Source organism: Lottia gigantea (genome assembly GCF_000327385.1).
Source record: "Lottia gigantea unplaced genomic scaffold LOTGIsca_57, whole genome shotgun sequence".
Taxonomy (NCBI): Eukaryota; Metazoa; Mollusca; class Gastropoda; family Lottiidae; genus Lottia; species Lottia gigantea.
The window spans coordinates 1,586,266-1,603,157 of NW_008709945.1; the positions used below are offsets into that span (position 1 = coordinate 1,586,266).

Consider the following 16,892-nt stretch of genomic DNA (forward strand, 5'->3'; position numbering starts at 1 on the left):
AAATTAATTTTGGTAAAATCTCCATACAAACATTTTTTTTTACAGTATGTTTGCTTGCTTTTAATTTACCAGCGTTATGGTGAATGCTTTAATTAATATTCCAGAAACCCGCTATATCTTTTCTCCTGAGCATGGAAAGAATAACATTTACTAGATAAATACAGAGTGATTGACAAATTAAGAAATTTTGAAGGATGAATGAAGACAGAGATTGATTACTTTGGGAAAACATTTTTCCATATTTTTCAATTTTTCGTATATAAACGTGTCTATTATAGTCCAAATAACGAGTTTATCAGATTTGCCTGACATTTTTGAGAGACATGTACATTTTCAAAAAATAATATCTAAATTTACATATCATATTTTAAATAACGAGACTCGAGCTTTCTTAAAACAATAAATATAATCTAATATTTTAAAATTATGACATTTGTCAACAGTATAAATATTTTTATAGAAATTTTCACAAGAGAATATCAGGCGACTTCAGAATCGGCGGGAATTATTGTAAAGGAATTCTGCTTTGAGCTTTTTAAATGCACAAAAAAGAAATATGAAATTAAGTTATTTAAATTCCCGATACCCACACATCAAAAAGTAGAAATTTTCTAAATACAGACATACAGCAAGGTTTAATTTCGTCACTGTATGAAAAAACAATATTTTGCATCAACAACTCAAAGTTTCAACATCAGCAATAACTCCATAATTCCATTTAGGTACAATTATTCCTTATATACAATTTGTCACATCAAATTTCATTTCATTTAACAAATAATATGCAACATCGAACTCTATTTCATTCCTTTTTTTTCATTTGATTTCAGGTACAATATGCAACATCAACCTTCATTATATTTCATTTTAACGAGTAGCAATATGTTACGTTCATTTTCATTTAATTTCTTATCAAAAGATACAATTTAGATATACAACAGGTAGAATTTGCGACATCAAACTCCTATATCGAAAGGTACAATTTGCGACGTCGGTCTCAATTCCATTTGAAGAGGTTGAATTTGCGACGTCGAATTTCATTGAATGTAGGCCTACGACTGAAAACTTAATTCCAGGAACCATTAGAACAAATCAATCTGCAGTGAAATAACATTTACACTCAAATTTCACTCTCTATTTTTAAACTGCATAGAAAGTTAATGATGCTGAAATGTAAAAGTAAACGAGTGAACATTTGAAATTTAATGAGTTTACATGTGTATGGCGAAGTAATTATTGTCATAAATGACACTTGTTTGACATATCTTGTAATAGCAGCACTGAATCGCAGATAAAAATAAAGCCGCTTCCGTAGTTTTGCCTGGAACAGTGGAAGCGATTGTATTCTCTTATTTGGTATTGATTGGACGTCAATAGCGTCAACGCGTTGAGGGAATTGTTTTGTATGTTATATAGGCTAATATTGTTGGAATTTTCTCAATTTTAACTTCCAATTCATGTACTCAGTATGCACTTTATTTCCTGATCTTTTTCAATAAATACAAGAAATATCTTTGTAATAAATATAGTTTTTAAATTAAAACCTATAGCAATCCTGTACTAATATATATTCCAAGATATTTTCAAACAAATTTACTAGTACTCAAAATACACATTTTCAAAATTGTAATAATCAATCCATATTTTATCGTATTTTTGGGTAATAAAAATATTTTATTTTGAAACCTGTACGTTATTGATGATAAAATTATATTTTTTAGTTTGAAATTTATACTTTCTGATTACACATTGATGTTGTCTGTGATTTTAAATTTATATTTTTCCACTCTTTTTAACTTTTCATTCTTTTTCTTTCTAATTTCTGATTTTTACATCTAAATTTTTCTTTTTTTATATTCATATTCTAGTATTTGTTGTTTTTTATGATGTTCTATTCCAATATAATTTGTTTAATCTTCTCTCGAATCTTAGAAACAGAAAACTAAAACATGCAATAAACCTCGTGATAATGACTTGATATTAATTATAAACTTTTCTTAATTAGATCAAGATTAATTACTTCAATTTTCTAAATGTTTAGAAAAATAAATCATTGCATTTCTTACAATTTACATAAAATTTTCAGAAAAATGTTAAAATTGAAACCTGGCTTGAAATATTAACACAAATATTTTATGGTACGTTGTTTTTTCTTCATTCTTTTTTATTTATTTTTTTGTTGAATATTTATCATTATTAAATATTTTATTTGATGAATATTGTGAAATATTTATTTATTGTTATTCAAATATTTCGATTTGGAGAATTTATAAACTTTGAATTATGAACAACGTTTTCTTTGAATTTGGCTTTAAAAATATTAACTCATACTTCAAGGAACTTGTTGGCTTCTTGGAGTAAATTATTCTATTTTGAACAGCTTTTTAAAATTGTTTTTTGGAAATAACATGGAATATTTTTTCCATCTTGTCAAATTTTTAAAGCTTTGAATCATTGATTGATAAGCACTATAACTGGGCTTCTCGAGAAAAAAGGATATCTGTCCCAACTAATGTTGTGATTCTGAATGATATTCGTCGATTGCCAATATTATCATTCATTTGTCTTTATATCAAAGATACCAATGGTTTACAGCTTATACCATGTACCCAGATAAAAAGAAGTCATAGATTTTTAAAAGATGCATTTCAATAAATTCAAATAGAAACATCTTGAACAATTGAGTTAAACTGTGGATATTAATTGATGGTTATCTATTGAAGTTATTATCATTTTCACTATAGAATAAATTAAACAGTTGATATGGTGATTTGACTAGTCCTGTAAAGTCTGTTTTGTGTAGCAAGTGTCATAACAGACAGTTTGTACCAGGTACTAATGGTGACTTCACACTATGGACTGACTCAATCTGACTGATAATACATGTCTAATACAGATAGGAAACAATCTCAACTCTCAATGCAATGATGAGCCAATCATTTAATTAAATAGCGTGCATCAACACGTCCCCACCCTCTTAAATACACCACACACCTCTTCCAACCAGCTGATTACAAGCCCGTGAAAAATTTGATTAAATTTCAATGAAGATTACATCGATTAAGTGGCAGAGTTGTCAAACTTTGCCACTCTCTAATGCCTGAGGCGAGAAATTAGTATAATTTGAATTGATACAGCCATTTTGAAATGAAGGCATGTTAAAGGAAACAGATGGTTAAATAAAATGATACTCTACTGCCCACCTTCAAATTACATAGCGTGGAGAATTCCGAGACGAGTTTTCAGCATTTACGATTGCATAATTATGAATACGTTTGTGTATTGACTTTCTTGGTATGGAAGCACTATAAGCAATATATTACAAAACTTGCAGAAATTTGCAAAAAACAAATCTTAGCTCATATTTTTGGAAACAAAACTAAAACACTCTTAAGATTATAGCAATATTTCCATGCAACCGTTTAACTTCTAACGTAAAAAGAATTCCAGGGACTATATTTCATAATTATTATAATAATTGAATCGATTTTTGATGTTGAATCACGGGTATCTATTATGATTAGTCCTACCTCGAGCCAACTGAGCCACATGCGCCCAACTATAGCTGAAAGTACCCATGATTAAAAATAAAAATGGAAATATTAATGTCAGTGAAAATAAATGAGGTGTTACTTAGTGAATAAATTTACAACTCATTCATTTTACTAGGCTATATTTCCCGCCTTTTTATGATTAAAGAGCAGAAGTCAAAAAATAAATAGAAAGAAGCGCGAAACAATTGGCGCGTATTTCAATTAAGTCTAATAACCATACATCAATTACAGGAATGACTGTCTGTAATTGGCACCTAATAAATGGTTAACAATTACATTAACTGGTAGTTGTTTGTGGAATATTCCTGATAATGTGCCAGGCAGGAGAAATTGAACCGAGATTGAAATAGCGACGATCTGTCAAATTGAAGTTACAATGTGTTAGAATAGATTGCCTCCGTACAATTAAAGATCAATAAAACTTATTATTTACGGAACGTCTTGTCACTTAATATATTATCGGGAACCTGAAACATTGGGTAATTTTATATGGGAATATTTATGGTTGGAGATTTAAACCATTTCATGCATAAGCCTGTTTCAGACGACATGACATTTAGGCTATAATGGACCATGAACAACTGATTGTGATGGCAATTGTGCTATTTCAGTCTTAGTCGGCCCAGGTCGACTAAATCCAGTAATTGAATTGATAGGATTTTTCAAGTTGCCACCAAGTGCTTGATGTCGTTGAAAATTCGGTTTCTCTCAGATTCCCAGTTTAATAACACGATTTTTAAAGGAAAGCTTCAATTTTAAATCAGTAACTTTTCATTATCTTTTTTGGGTAGATACCAGGCGTGTTTGTCGTCATGAAAATCTGAATAATTAAATTTAAAAATTAAATAATTAAAATCAAATTAGATCATACCTTTCTTTTACAAGAAACCTGGAATTATATTATATCTACAAACAAGTTAATAGCTGACTTTCATTATAGTCATTAAAAAGCATTTCTTTGTAAAGAACAGAAATACGACAAGTTTTTACAATTAAAGCGAAACCATGGAAATAAACATGCGTATATATAATTACATGCCGCAAAATCAAAGCAAAATATACACCATCAAATTATACGAATAAGAAATCGGCCGAGTTTTGTGCTATAATACTTTTTGCTGTGAAAGTCGTTATTTTTTATTGTTCGTTCCGTTTCTTTACATCTCTCTTATTAGATATAACGTAAACGACAAAAACTGATAAAAATCAAGCTAATTTGAGGACAGGATTTTCACTAAAGATTAGCCGATTGTCTTTTATTTCTTTGTACATTTGAACATGTTCCGCGTTGTTGCATTTCTAAAGAGAAAAACATATGAAAATAATCAGAGTTCTAGAGCACTATAAAACTGTATATGAAATTAGTTTGTTAGAAGAAAAGCAAACATCAGTTATCAGAGATTCAGAAACAAACATGGCGGCTTAAATGACGTTCCAATTACCATTTTGTTCACCTTACTACACCAACGTCGACATAGATTGAAAGGTGTTATTTTTATAGCCGATCTGATATTAGTTTCTAATGAACTTACCAAGCTGTCGACATCATTATATAGAGTATATTAGTATATTAAAGGATTGGTGTCGACTCAGCCATATCAAAATAGTGCTTGGTTATTTTCTTTCAATCTTTATTCCACTGATCTGATAATTAGTATGGTATATTGTGGTATATATTTGATCGGTTGATCTGTTGAAATCGCCAAATTCATGATACCGTCCAAGTTTGTGATATTAAAATCTTATCCACAAGCAGAAACTGGAGCAATCAAAATCTAGATACGGAAAGGATGAAAAATTATTTACTTGTATCCGAATTGAAAGACGGAAATTGTATAAAGGCAGGTCGTGGACCAAAGTCGTCTGATTTCAATCTTAATCAAAAATAGAATTTTTTGTTTTCAGTGTTAGAAAGAAAGGCGCCTTCTATCAGTACAAGACCTATCCAATTGATCCAGATCCAACTACCTAGTGTACGATATAAGTTTCTGTTGAAAGCTTTTGGAAACTTGTCATCTACCAACCAGTCAACCTGTTGTCACAGACATTTACCTATTGTTATAGATGAGTAAATGTTACGTCAGTTTTGACCCAAAATGATGAGACATGTATTACTATAACCTTTAAGTTAATAATTTTGAGAAAGCATTATGTTAATATTAAATTTCGAAAACATAGTAGTAACTATTCAATAGTCATTAGGAATATCTGACGTTTCGACACCTTCATCTGGCCTTGTTTGAGTGATGTATCACCAAAATTATATAGTAAAACTCAGAATAGTCCTTCATGGCTAGATTTGTACTCTTTTGTTCAAAGTGAAGACCAAATGACACAGACATCAATTGTTGAATAATCGAACTTCAAGGAACAGAAGAACTCCTCCCCAAAACAGTATATCTCTATATTTAGTGAGATCGGAACAATGAATCGAGCTCAATTAAATCCATTTTTGAACATCTGACGTGACCCTATGTTACCCGGAAGATCTATTTATTTCAATCAATCCCGCAGTAAATTATACGTCATTTCCTCTAGATTTAAATGTCTTGTCAAAATAATAATAGACTTTTAGTTTTAAACCTGTATAATTTCCTTCAACGTAACTCTTCTTTTAAACAAACATAACAATTGAAGTGTTCAATCAATGAGCGTCTTAATTCAACCCCAAAACAAATATTACCAAATCTAGGGGAGGCTACGACCAACATAAGAATCGAGAAAATTGCTCTTTATATGTCGCTCCATATTGTTTGTGAACGTCGAATGAGGATTCATTTCATGGCTATTTAGAATGAATAATTTAGTTTTACAAGTAGCTGACACCCTGTTAGAAGAATACGAGGGTCATTAGATCAGGTGCCCATACAATACCGTGACACATCAATCCATCACTGGGGTCGAGTCGATTGCCATCAACCCCCCGATTATTGAGTCTAATCATCATATATATTTCACAAACAAATGACATACTGTACATTTGAGAACGAGTATCTATACAATAGAAGATAATTTGTGAAGACTGAGTGACGAGGTAGAGTCCTACCAATTGATATATTAGTCAAAATGTCCGTTCGTCTTATTTTCTCAAAAATTTCCCACTGACTTGTCCCTCGCCTCGCAACTAAATTCTGATGATCTTGATTTGTTTACAATATGCTTCAATTTGCATCCAGAATACGATGGTGATGATTATCGATATTTTGAATTTTAACAGATCTGGTAAACAGAAGTTGACATAGAAAGATCACTCTGGTATTAACACCTTTCTGGATTAGCTTAAAGAAAAGTAAACTTATTTTGCTACGATTATACATAAAGTTACAAGTCTTCCCTGGGAAATCAAAGCAAGTGAGAAAAACTATTGAAAAAATTCTGACAAATGACCAATGGTAAACTATGGACCGATTTCCTTCTCTAAAGCTCTTTGATAAAACTCTAATTTTAGAACCATGGTATATGCTTCTTATCCTGGTTCAAAATCAATTCAGCCTTAATATAAATATAATGATGATATATAATATATTCGTTCTCTTTGCACGTGTTGGTGTTCATTTATATTTTCGTAGGAGGCAGAAACAGGAAATAAAATATTGTAAAACCTGATTGATGGACAACAGGAAGCGAAAATAACTCTGTGCAATTACCAATGGTTATTTCAGTCCAGCAAAGCTATTTATGCACATCCGGTGCGATTCAAAACAAAAACCCTAGCAATCCACTTTATTCCTAGATGATATAGGTATTAACACAATATAATTAGGGCTATTACTGACCATATCCTGCCCCCGTTTATGTTTTGAGTGGGATTCACGTGTGAATTAATATCTTTGCTGCAAGCTGGTCAAAACAATTGCAATTGCAGTAAAAAAAATAATGAATACTCATTATATCGGAGGTCTACCCAGGATTTTACACCAAATCAAAGGGGCCTTTTTAATCAATTCTCGTGAAGTATCGGAAATCGCATTCTACGGCAGACGGAGATGGAAGCAAATTTTACAATTTACTTGGCCTGACACTGTACTTAAAGTATCATCACAATAAAAATTCTTACTCAACGTAATTTGCCAACACTTCGCCTCATTAATCAATTGTAATGTAAACAATAACAAGAAAATATGTAAAGATATTCAGCTCGAGTTTTTTTTTCGAATTATTTTGTCATTCACGTGTAGGATGAATCTGTGAAAGAGATGGATGTTGTTGAAGACATCTAAATTACAGCTGTATAGCCTAGCTAGCTACAAGTCATAACAATGGATTATTATTTTTCAATAATTTATATCCAAGTAGTTCCACCACCAAAATATCATAAAACAACAAACATAAACACGCGTACATGAACGAGCATCACATTGTTTCTATTTTAACAAAATAATCACCAGGGTACGAAAAGATGATTGTCGTTTTCGAGCAAAGATGAAAGGTTTTCTAAAAATGTTAATCGGAGTTTCGGGAAGGAAACGAAATATGATTCATATGTTTTGTGAATAAAGATGTAACGCGCCATTGATTTCTTAATCTTGATAAAGATATTTGGTAGACAAAGTTAAAATAATGCACGTCATTTTCTTGAAAACAAAAATACTGACACGATTGTGTTAACAAAAGTTTGGAATTTGTAACACACGTTTGCTAGCCAAATAATGTCTTTACCGAATATTTGTACTACTTCTGACAAACGTTACTCAATAGCTAATTTGTCAGCCACCAAGAACGTTCAGAAAGCATTAAATATGATGGCAATTTTCATACGTCATAAAATTTGTTGAAAGAAGAAGTATTTCTTGATCTCATCAAAATCATGTGCAATTTATCGCTTGTTTGTTGTGATGCCAGATTTACTATTTTGAAGGTATGTTTGATATTGGGGACATAACATAACTTAACATCTTCCAAACGGAGCCCAACTGTCAGAAGAGCTTTCAGGAGATTTCGGAGGTATCCATTATTGAGTTACGATATTCAGGAATCTCATATACAGTTTTCGCCGTCATTCATTTTCAGGCGTGCCCTCCTCATCCTACGTAATAATTTCGAACAGTAGTCATTTCGTCACAGACTCGAGAACTTGATACACCTGCTTAACACGAGTCTTTGTGATTGATTAATAACAAAAATATTACTTATATAACCTATAAAGGCTTGGCTTTGTTTTTATACACTCTAACCAATGCATTTCTTGTTCCTTCTATTGCGCACGGTTTCGAGTTTCGAGTGCAAAAAAAAAATGGGATAAGCATTGAATCATACGCTAACATAGATCAAAGACTAATAATTCATTTGATTTTATATTCATCATTAATATTATATCCTTATTATCATAATTATATTCAATATGATTCATGTGTTATTTGGGGGACATTGCCAGAAAACGTTTTATTTTACGCTAGTGGTACTAGGCGGTGTTTGGGCAATTAATCGGCGGTGCGTGGCGGTGTAGGACCAATTTACACACTACGTCAAAGTCCGTCGTATACCGTTAAACAATCTCACAGTTTTAGATGACATATATATTATACATAATGATGTGTCTTTCTATATTTTACACTATATTATTGGATTAAGCCACTGTTCGTCACTCTATAATTAATCCACAAGGGATTAAAGATAGATTATCACTACTAATCTCTTTGTATATTAATAAAGATCGCGACTGTAGATAGTGTTAATAGAACAGTTTGTGACAGGTTTATGAAGGATACTGTATGAAGATAATATAAAGATATTAATCATACTGTTATTAATCATCATTCATATATCTTATAAACAAATTTTTATTCTTGTATCGAGGTCAAAACTACAACAATTATTTGGATTCCTTGAATTCCCCAAGAACATTCTGAAAATATCACATAAATAACACAATATCTATATCATTCACCAATTTTAACATTGCTACATCATTATCACAAGCTTTGAATCTGGATTTATTGTTAGCTATTGAGCAAAAAGAGTCTTTAAATAAATAAGAACACTATTATGGATATACTACAACCTTTCTTTAAAAGTCAACAAACAATCCCTGACCGACGATACAATAATCGATTATTTTAGGGTGATATGAGGATACAATTCTTCATATCAAACATACTGGCCCACGACACAAAGCAACGATTAGTGTTAGCTGGAATCTAATCGGTCTGTTTGTATTGTTATCGAATCAATTGATGTAAAGTATATATATAAAGATTACAGGTTTATAACTTATACTTATATGTTATATAAATGTCAGATCTCTAGTTAAAGTCAGTTCGTTTGTCGTTAGACCGTCTGTCACCTAGAATCTTTTCTGATCAACAAAATCATCAACATTTTAATTATGTTAGAAATATAGCCTACTAAGGTATATAAATGTCAAGAATTTTCGTGTGAAAATCTATGGAGACGGAACAGTCGTTCACACTTTGACCTGCGTTGTCCGGAGTCCAGCAAGGAATGCATCCAAACGTGATCGGAACATGTATGTCCATATCTGCCTGATGACTTACTATATCCCGTCCTTTTCTTGCATTTTCATGCATTATCGTCGATAATCCTGTACCGTACAACGTGCGAGATATCGGGAAACGTACACCAAGCTGGGAGAGGCAAGTAATATATCCGGTGAGGCAATGGTGTGATGTGATGATATTGGTCGACCGGAGGAGGGGGGCATTGCACCTGTAGCTACCGGCCTAATATTGTTTGCACCAAAAAGAGATCGTCATCTATATTCAAGCATTTTGGAACATATCATTAATGGTGCAGTTGACTTATTTACATTAAAAGTTTACACGAGAAAATATAACCTTGAAGCTCCCACTCCTTGAGACGTCTAGATGATTTCACTATGCTCAGTAAAGAACAATACAATAATAAGGAAATAGAACAGCTTAAAAAAGAAACCTGTAAAATCCAATTTATCCTTGTTCAGGAAACGAAAAGTTAACATTATTTATGATATAGCTGTCAAATACATTAAATTACAGATAAAAATAGCCATTACTAAGCAAATTTGAGGATACGGATATTATAACGTTTTAGCTATTTAGAAGTGTTTCAATGTTATTTTACATAGAAATGTATTGGTTTTTGGAATTCACTCGTTACTCATACAGTTCAAATACTCATGCAGCTATTCCTGATATGCTATCCATGATTGTTATCTGATATAATAATTAGCAAAACTAAGCACATCACAAGCAGGATCACATCAGCAAGGTTGTGCCAAGCAAAATTGGATCACATCTCCAAGGTTATACAAAGCATAATAGGATCATATTAACCAGGTTGTGCCAAGCATAATTGGATCACATCACCTAGGTTGTGCTAAGCATAATTGGATCACATCACCAAGGTTATGCCAAAACTATTGGATCACATCACCAAGGCTATACCTGGCACGATATTAGGACCACATTACAAAGGTTATACTAAGCGCTTTAAGATCACATCACCTAAGTTTGCAAAGCATGATTGGATCACATCACCAATGTTATCTTATGCATAATTGGATCACATCACCTAGGTTGTGCAAAGCATGATAGGGTCACATCACCTATGTTGTGCAAAGCATGATAGGATCACATCACCTAGGTTGTGCTAAGCATGATAGGATCACATCACCAAGGTTATGTCAAGAACGAATGGATCACATAAGAATGATAGGTTCCCATATAGGTTGTGTAGGTTATAGGCTCTTTCAATTTCACGTGGGCTATGTTATGTATGGATGGTTGGACCTAGTTTGACACGGTTTGGTACTACAGTTTCAAATCCACGTCTATAGAGCTAATTAATTGATATAAATTAATCAAGAAACATCACGACCTCAGAAATTATTTTACCTCCAGATATTTGTCAAGTCAAAATCTGTAATTGATAATTTGATATCGTGTTCAACCTTTCATAATATATATATTTCAATTGATAAATATATACTTCAATGATAGTCAATCAATTTACTCTCTCTTAATTTCTTTTGATCTTCATTTCAAAATTAAACTGTCAACCATATACCATAAACTCATTCGAAATATCGTGTCAAAATAGCAAGCTGATGGTGCTTGAAATTAGTTGCCCTGAGAGTCACAGGTTGAAGGTTGTGGAGGAAATGGCCGTCGTTTTGTGGTTTCGTTTTAGTGGGGGTGGGAAGGGGAGAGTTGTTCTAAAGATTTATGTGAATTTGTAAATTTCAGACCTGTCACTTCACTTAGACAAAATTTTGGATACCATATTCTTAGATACTATTCTTTTAGATTTTTACCTAGTTGAAAGAGTACATAGATATCAAACAACTGTCGGAACTGGAACAGGGTTAGAATTGTTTGCATATGATCAGTGGCTGGTAAAGATTACATTGTATCAAAACTGTTGATTTTCTAGTTGGATAACATCACCCAAAGAACTGTTTATACAAAAATAAAGTTTATTGTGCCATATATCAATACATTTTCAAAAGCAATACAAGTAAACAATACAACATGAGCTCGGAGAATAGGCTAGAATATAACTCTAAACATAATATTTATGTGAAAGTTTACAGTAATAAACATTGTCAACTATAAACATACACTCATATTTTACTCTTGTTACCCCTCGTATTGTCTCCTTCACACCAGTTTGTCTGTGTGGGGTAGGGATTACATGTTATTTATGGGGTGAGGAACTGCCCTAGAGTCGGTTTTTGTTTCGGGTGTACGTTGCAGTTTAATCTAAGCATAACTATCAAATGATAATGTAGTCTCTCGTAAAAATGTTTCAAATTGGATTTAAAAATGCGTTGAGTGTTGTTGACTTTTATAATGTGCATATAAAATAATAGATTTAACCCATTATTGTCTCGTTCTCATCTTATCACAAACAGAAATGTTATATACATTACAAACTATAGTATTATAACATACAGTTGCCCCTCATTACATTAATATCGTCATTTTCTTTAAATTAGGGCAAGAGGTAAAAAAAAACAAATAGGATTGGAAGAACAATATGCACATACTATTTCTGACATTACCAAAAATTGTTACGACTATATTTGAAACTCACATCTCTTTTTGCATATCTGGAAATTACGAATTTGACAAACCAAGATTGTTGTACGGAAGTCCAAAAGATAACAACACAAAGCTACCCATTCAAAGAGATTTATAATCATCTCCAGATCTCCTTACTAACTGTTTATTAACTCATTTCGATTTTTATCTTACAACGTTATCCTTAATACATACGCATTAAACTCGCTGGTATTAACCAGTCCAAGAGCAATATAAAATATCAAATAAAACCAAAACATTTGGTGATGCACAAATAATGGATATTTAGACGAGCATCAGAACGTCAAGTTGAAATTATGGAATGAACGATTTTCAAAATGTTCACTTGTGTTATAGACTAATATCTGTCAATGAATATATGCAACACCTATATAGTAAATGCAATGAGTGAAATAAACCTAAGCTGCTACTTTGATATGTGCAGAATTTGTACAGAAATTATCAGACTTTACAGAATTTCAATCAACTCTGTTATTGGGTTTGATTTTGACATTAAAATGTGATTTGCAAACAATTTGCAAGGGCTCAGTTGAAAAAGAAGATACAAAAACTTCAACTTTATATACATATTTAATAATGATTTAATGTTTATCACAGTTTAACAAAAAAATAATAAAAATAATGATAGAAAACATGAAATGATGATTTAACATAATCTAACTTCCTAGCTAATTAAATCAATTGTTATAAAATCTACTAGTAGCTCTTAATGTAAATATTTCAGGTATACTTAAATAAACTGTTATTTGAAAACAGATATTTGCTTTCAATGTAGGCCTAATGATGAAACAGTTACTAAACAGTGCAGTACTGAGATTATTTTTTACTTTTGAGAATTTCAATCCTGAAAATATTAAAATGCAAATTTATCTTTTCGGAAACCTAACGAATTTCATGAACAGACAGAATTGATGTAGAGAACTTACAAAGAAACGTGCTCATCAGAGATTCCAATGGTTTGGGTTGTAAATAAGTGATCAGATTTTTGTTTATGTAAAAATGTTAGACATGATTTATGTAACATATTTCTTACAACACATAACAAACTTCTACTGTTACATCATCACAAAAACAGAAGACAACATAATTTGTATGTTACATAGCACCGTAATACATGGGGAATACGTTAGATACTGATAGAAAAATAACCCAAATCTCAAATCGTATTTCTAAACAACAAAAATCGAAAAAAAATTTAAAAAGCTATAAAATTTTCAAATTTGAGAATAATGAAATGTAATTTACTCTTAAGATATCTACGAAAAGATGCAAGCCAACAAATACTTATCAGTATGGATACAAGACAACGGTACAGTATCCCTTGAATAAGGGATATGCAAACATAGTCTCCTATGGGACACCCGTCATAAGTATATTCTTTTGGGGCAATTTTCAGATAAGTTTACAAGTCATGTTAATAAATTATCATAACATAACACAAACGCTACAACATAAACATAGTCTTAAGCGAATCATTCATAACAAACACATAATTATGTTATAAGAAACGATTGTTCTTCATAACATAATAATACTGTCTCGGACAATTGGACGGAAATTGACCACAATATTGTTCGCCGGTTACACAAAATCTCTGTAGTCCGACTTTTTGAGGAACAATAATATTAGTTTCGTATTAAAACAATAAAGTTTAGTTTCGTATTCACATGTCCATACTGTCGCTATCGTCTACAACTACCGTATTGTGATTGTAAAGTCCTTCCGACATTAATTTTAATGCCAAGGGATTTGTGGTTCCTGTAGATTTCTTCAATTTCGCGCGCTTATTTTGGAACCAAATTTTCACTTGAGATTCGTGAAGTCCAAGTTCTGTGGCTAAATTTTGTCGTCTGGTTTCGGTAAGGTATCTGTTTTCATCAAATTCACGTTTGAGCCTCTGTAATTGATCATTCGTAAACGCAGTCCGTGGTCGTTTGTCCATTTCCGTTTGTTTCTTTTTTGGCTTGCGACATCTCGGACCTAAAATCATCACAATTGAGAAAATAAATTTACCTTGCATAAAAAGGCGAGACAGTGAAAAGGGAGCGTTACTATAAAGAAAACATTTGACGACTTCATCAATAAAAAAGGTGTGACTTTTGACATTTAAATTACATACAAAGACTTTGATATGGAAAAATACAAAAGAAAAAATTAAATAATATTTCAAATATCTAAACAATGACTCAAAAGTGAGCAGAAATAAATTAATGCACAATGACACTTACCGGATGAAGGTCTGTCTGAATAACGAGTACAGAATACCCAAGCTGGCCACAATTCTGTGGACTTTTTCTTTGATTCTGCTTCAGGAGCTTTTGGTGATGGAATTTCTTTTCTCTCTTTATAAGGAGGGCTTGTTGGTAATTTCATAGATATTCTGTGAGATAAAAACGGTGCTGTAATTCGTCGCTTACATCCGAAATCTGGCTTCAAAATTTCTGCTATAGAAAAGTTTGTTATTTTTCTGTAAACTGCTTCATCATCGCTAGAGCTTGGCGAGCTGACCTCTCTCTTGATTGATAAATCCATGACCATTTTGTCAGTACAATGTCACCAATATCCTTAAATTGTGCATATAACAAGATTCCAAAGTGCTTTTTGATTCAGTGTACACACTTCTTTAATAAATATAGCACGCGAATCGAGTTAGGGCGGAGCTATGTGTTTGACGTCAAGTGAACATCGACCAATCAGAAGGTGTGAATCAGTGGCCAATAGACTCCGCCCTGAGGCATTATGAAATCTCGGGAACAGATACGAAATTCAGCTACCAGGCAAAATTTGAAGATAAATTAATTGGCTACTGATTATATGAACAAGTATAATTACTTAACGATCTATCCATCAATTTAAATTCAATCAAAATCCCCTTTTGAATAATAATTTCAAAACAAAAGATCACCTTAGGGGATGTAGGAAGTCAAGTGTCCGGATAATGATTTGATTTTTTACACTTGGTCCAATCCAGGTAGTTTGAGGTGTGGGAACGTACCAAATCTTCTCCTCCCAGATATTAATCAATGGCTACTTTCGTTTTATTTCCTGATTCAAAACCATTTAAAATTTGTGACGATCGGCCTAATGAGATGTGTCAAAATTTTAATCTATCTATTTAGTAAATATTAAACTTGTACTGGAGTTCATTATATCATTATTGATTATTAATTTATACTAATTACATGTTAAATTATGTCCTCTGGTATTCCGTATCATAATATCTTGTAAAAATCCAATAATTACCAGCAATTCATATACATTATCTATATAGTCATTAAACTGAAAATATTGAGACTAAAGGTGTTAATAAGTATTATACTTATTGCATTTCTATATCTTAGAATCAAAAACAAAGTTATATAATAGAAACATATAATTCTGTAAGTTTTGGAACATCAAATCATAAATGGTTGTACGAGGGCTTGTATCCTAATTGCATGGAACACCAAATCAAAGATGGTAAACTAGTCTATAATTGCATGTCTCTTATCTAAGATTCTACCGAAATATAAATCATAAAAATACATCATTACTAATGTGTGAAACATCAATATCACTTCTGGTGAAAGAGGGTTTGCATATTGCACCATTAGCTATTTATATTCATGATAATAGCGATAAACAAGATTAAGTCACCCCGTTGACAATTGTATTTCGTTTTTCGGTCAAATAGACTGGAATCTATAATCATGTCACATTATACCATGAACCTTAACGGGTACCTGTATGCAAATCATGTGCGCCATGGTCCAGGACGTCACGAAGTACACCCAGTAACTTAATGTAATAAATATGATCGAATGAATATTTTTTATATCGCTCTACAATTGATGTATTGAGTACTATTATAACTGTGATATTTCTATATCGCTCTACAATTGTTGATGTATTGAGCACTATATAAACAGTGAATATTTCTATAATATCACTCTACAATTGTTGATGTATTGAGCACTATTTAAACAGTGAATATTTCTATATCACTCTACAATTGTTGATGTATTCATCACTATTTAAACAGTGGAAATATTTTGTTAATGTAAATATGACCAAACATAGTGATATCTCATCGTACCAGATGATGCGTATCTTGCACCTAATGATAGCTTTAGAAGCATAGATTTTGAAGGCTACGGTGTGTTTCTGTGTTTCGTCTGTAAGAAATCCAAGGAAAAGGGGGGTAATTTATAGGCCTTATGCAAAGAAAAAAAACCCCAAAAAACAGTTAATTAATATCACAAAAATAATTTTGGCCCTTTATTCTTTTAAGTGGGTAATCTGATTTCCAAATTAAAAT

At 31.9% G+C, this 16,892-nt stretch overlaps 1 protein-coding gene across 1 annotated transcript; it reads right to left on the bottom strand.

Moving 5' to 3' along the window:
- Positions 1 to 14,213: 14,213 nt before the first annotated feature.
- LOTGIDRAFT_219971 (hypothetical protein) lies at positions 14,214 to 15,178 on the bottom strand. Its single transcript, XM_009063411.1, has 2 exons — positions 14,824 to 15,178; positions 14,214 to 14,575 (listed from the first exon to the last, which is right to left on the bottom strand). Exons 1-2 carry the CDS (start codon positions 15,131 to 15,133, stop codon positions 14,259 to 14,261), a joined length of 627 nt encoding a protein of 208 aa, XP_009061659.1. The 5' UTR covers positions 15,134 to 15,178; the 3' UTR covers positions 14,214 to 14,258.
- Positions 15,179 to 16,892: the final 1,714 nt, after the last annotated feature.

What these genes read in the sequence shown, in the direction of transcription:
- LOTGIDRAFT_219971 (XM_009063411.1), bottom strand. Translation starts at nt 15,133, where the DNA reads ATGGTCATGGATTTATCAATCAAGAGAGAGGTCAGCTCGCCAAGCTCT. An exon ending in TTCAGACAGACCTTCATCCG is followed by an intron (nt 14,576 to 14,823) that starts GTAAGTGTCATT and finishes TGATGATTTTAG; the next exon opens with GTCCGAGATGTCGCAAGCCA.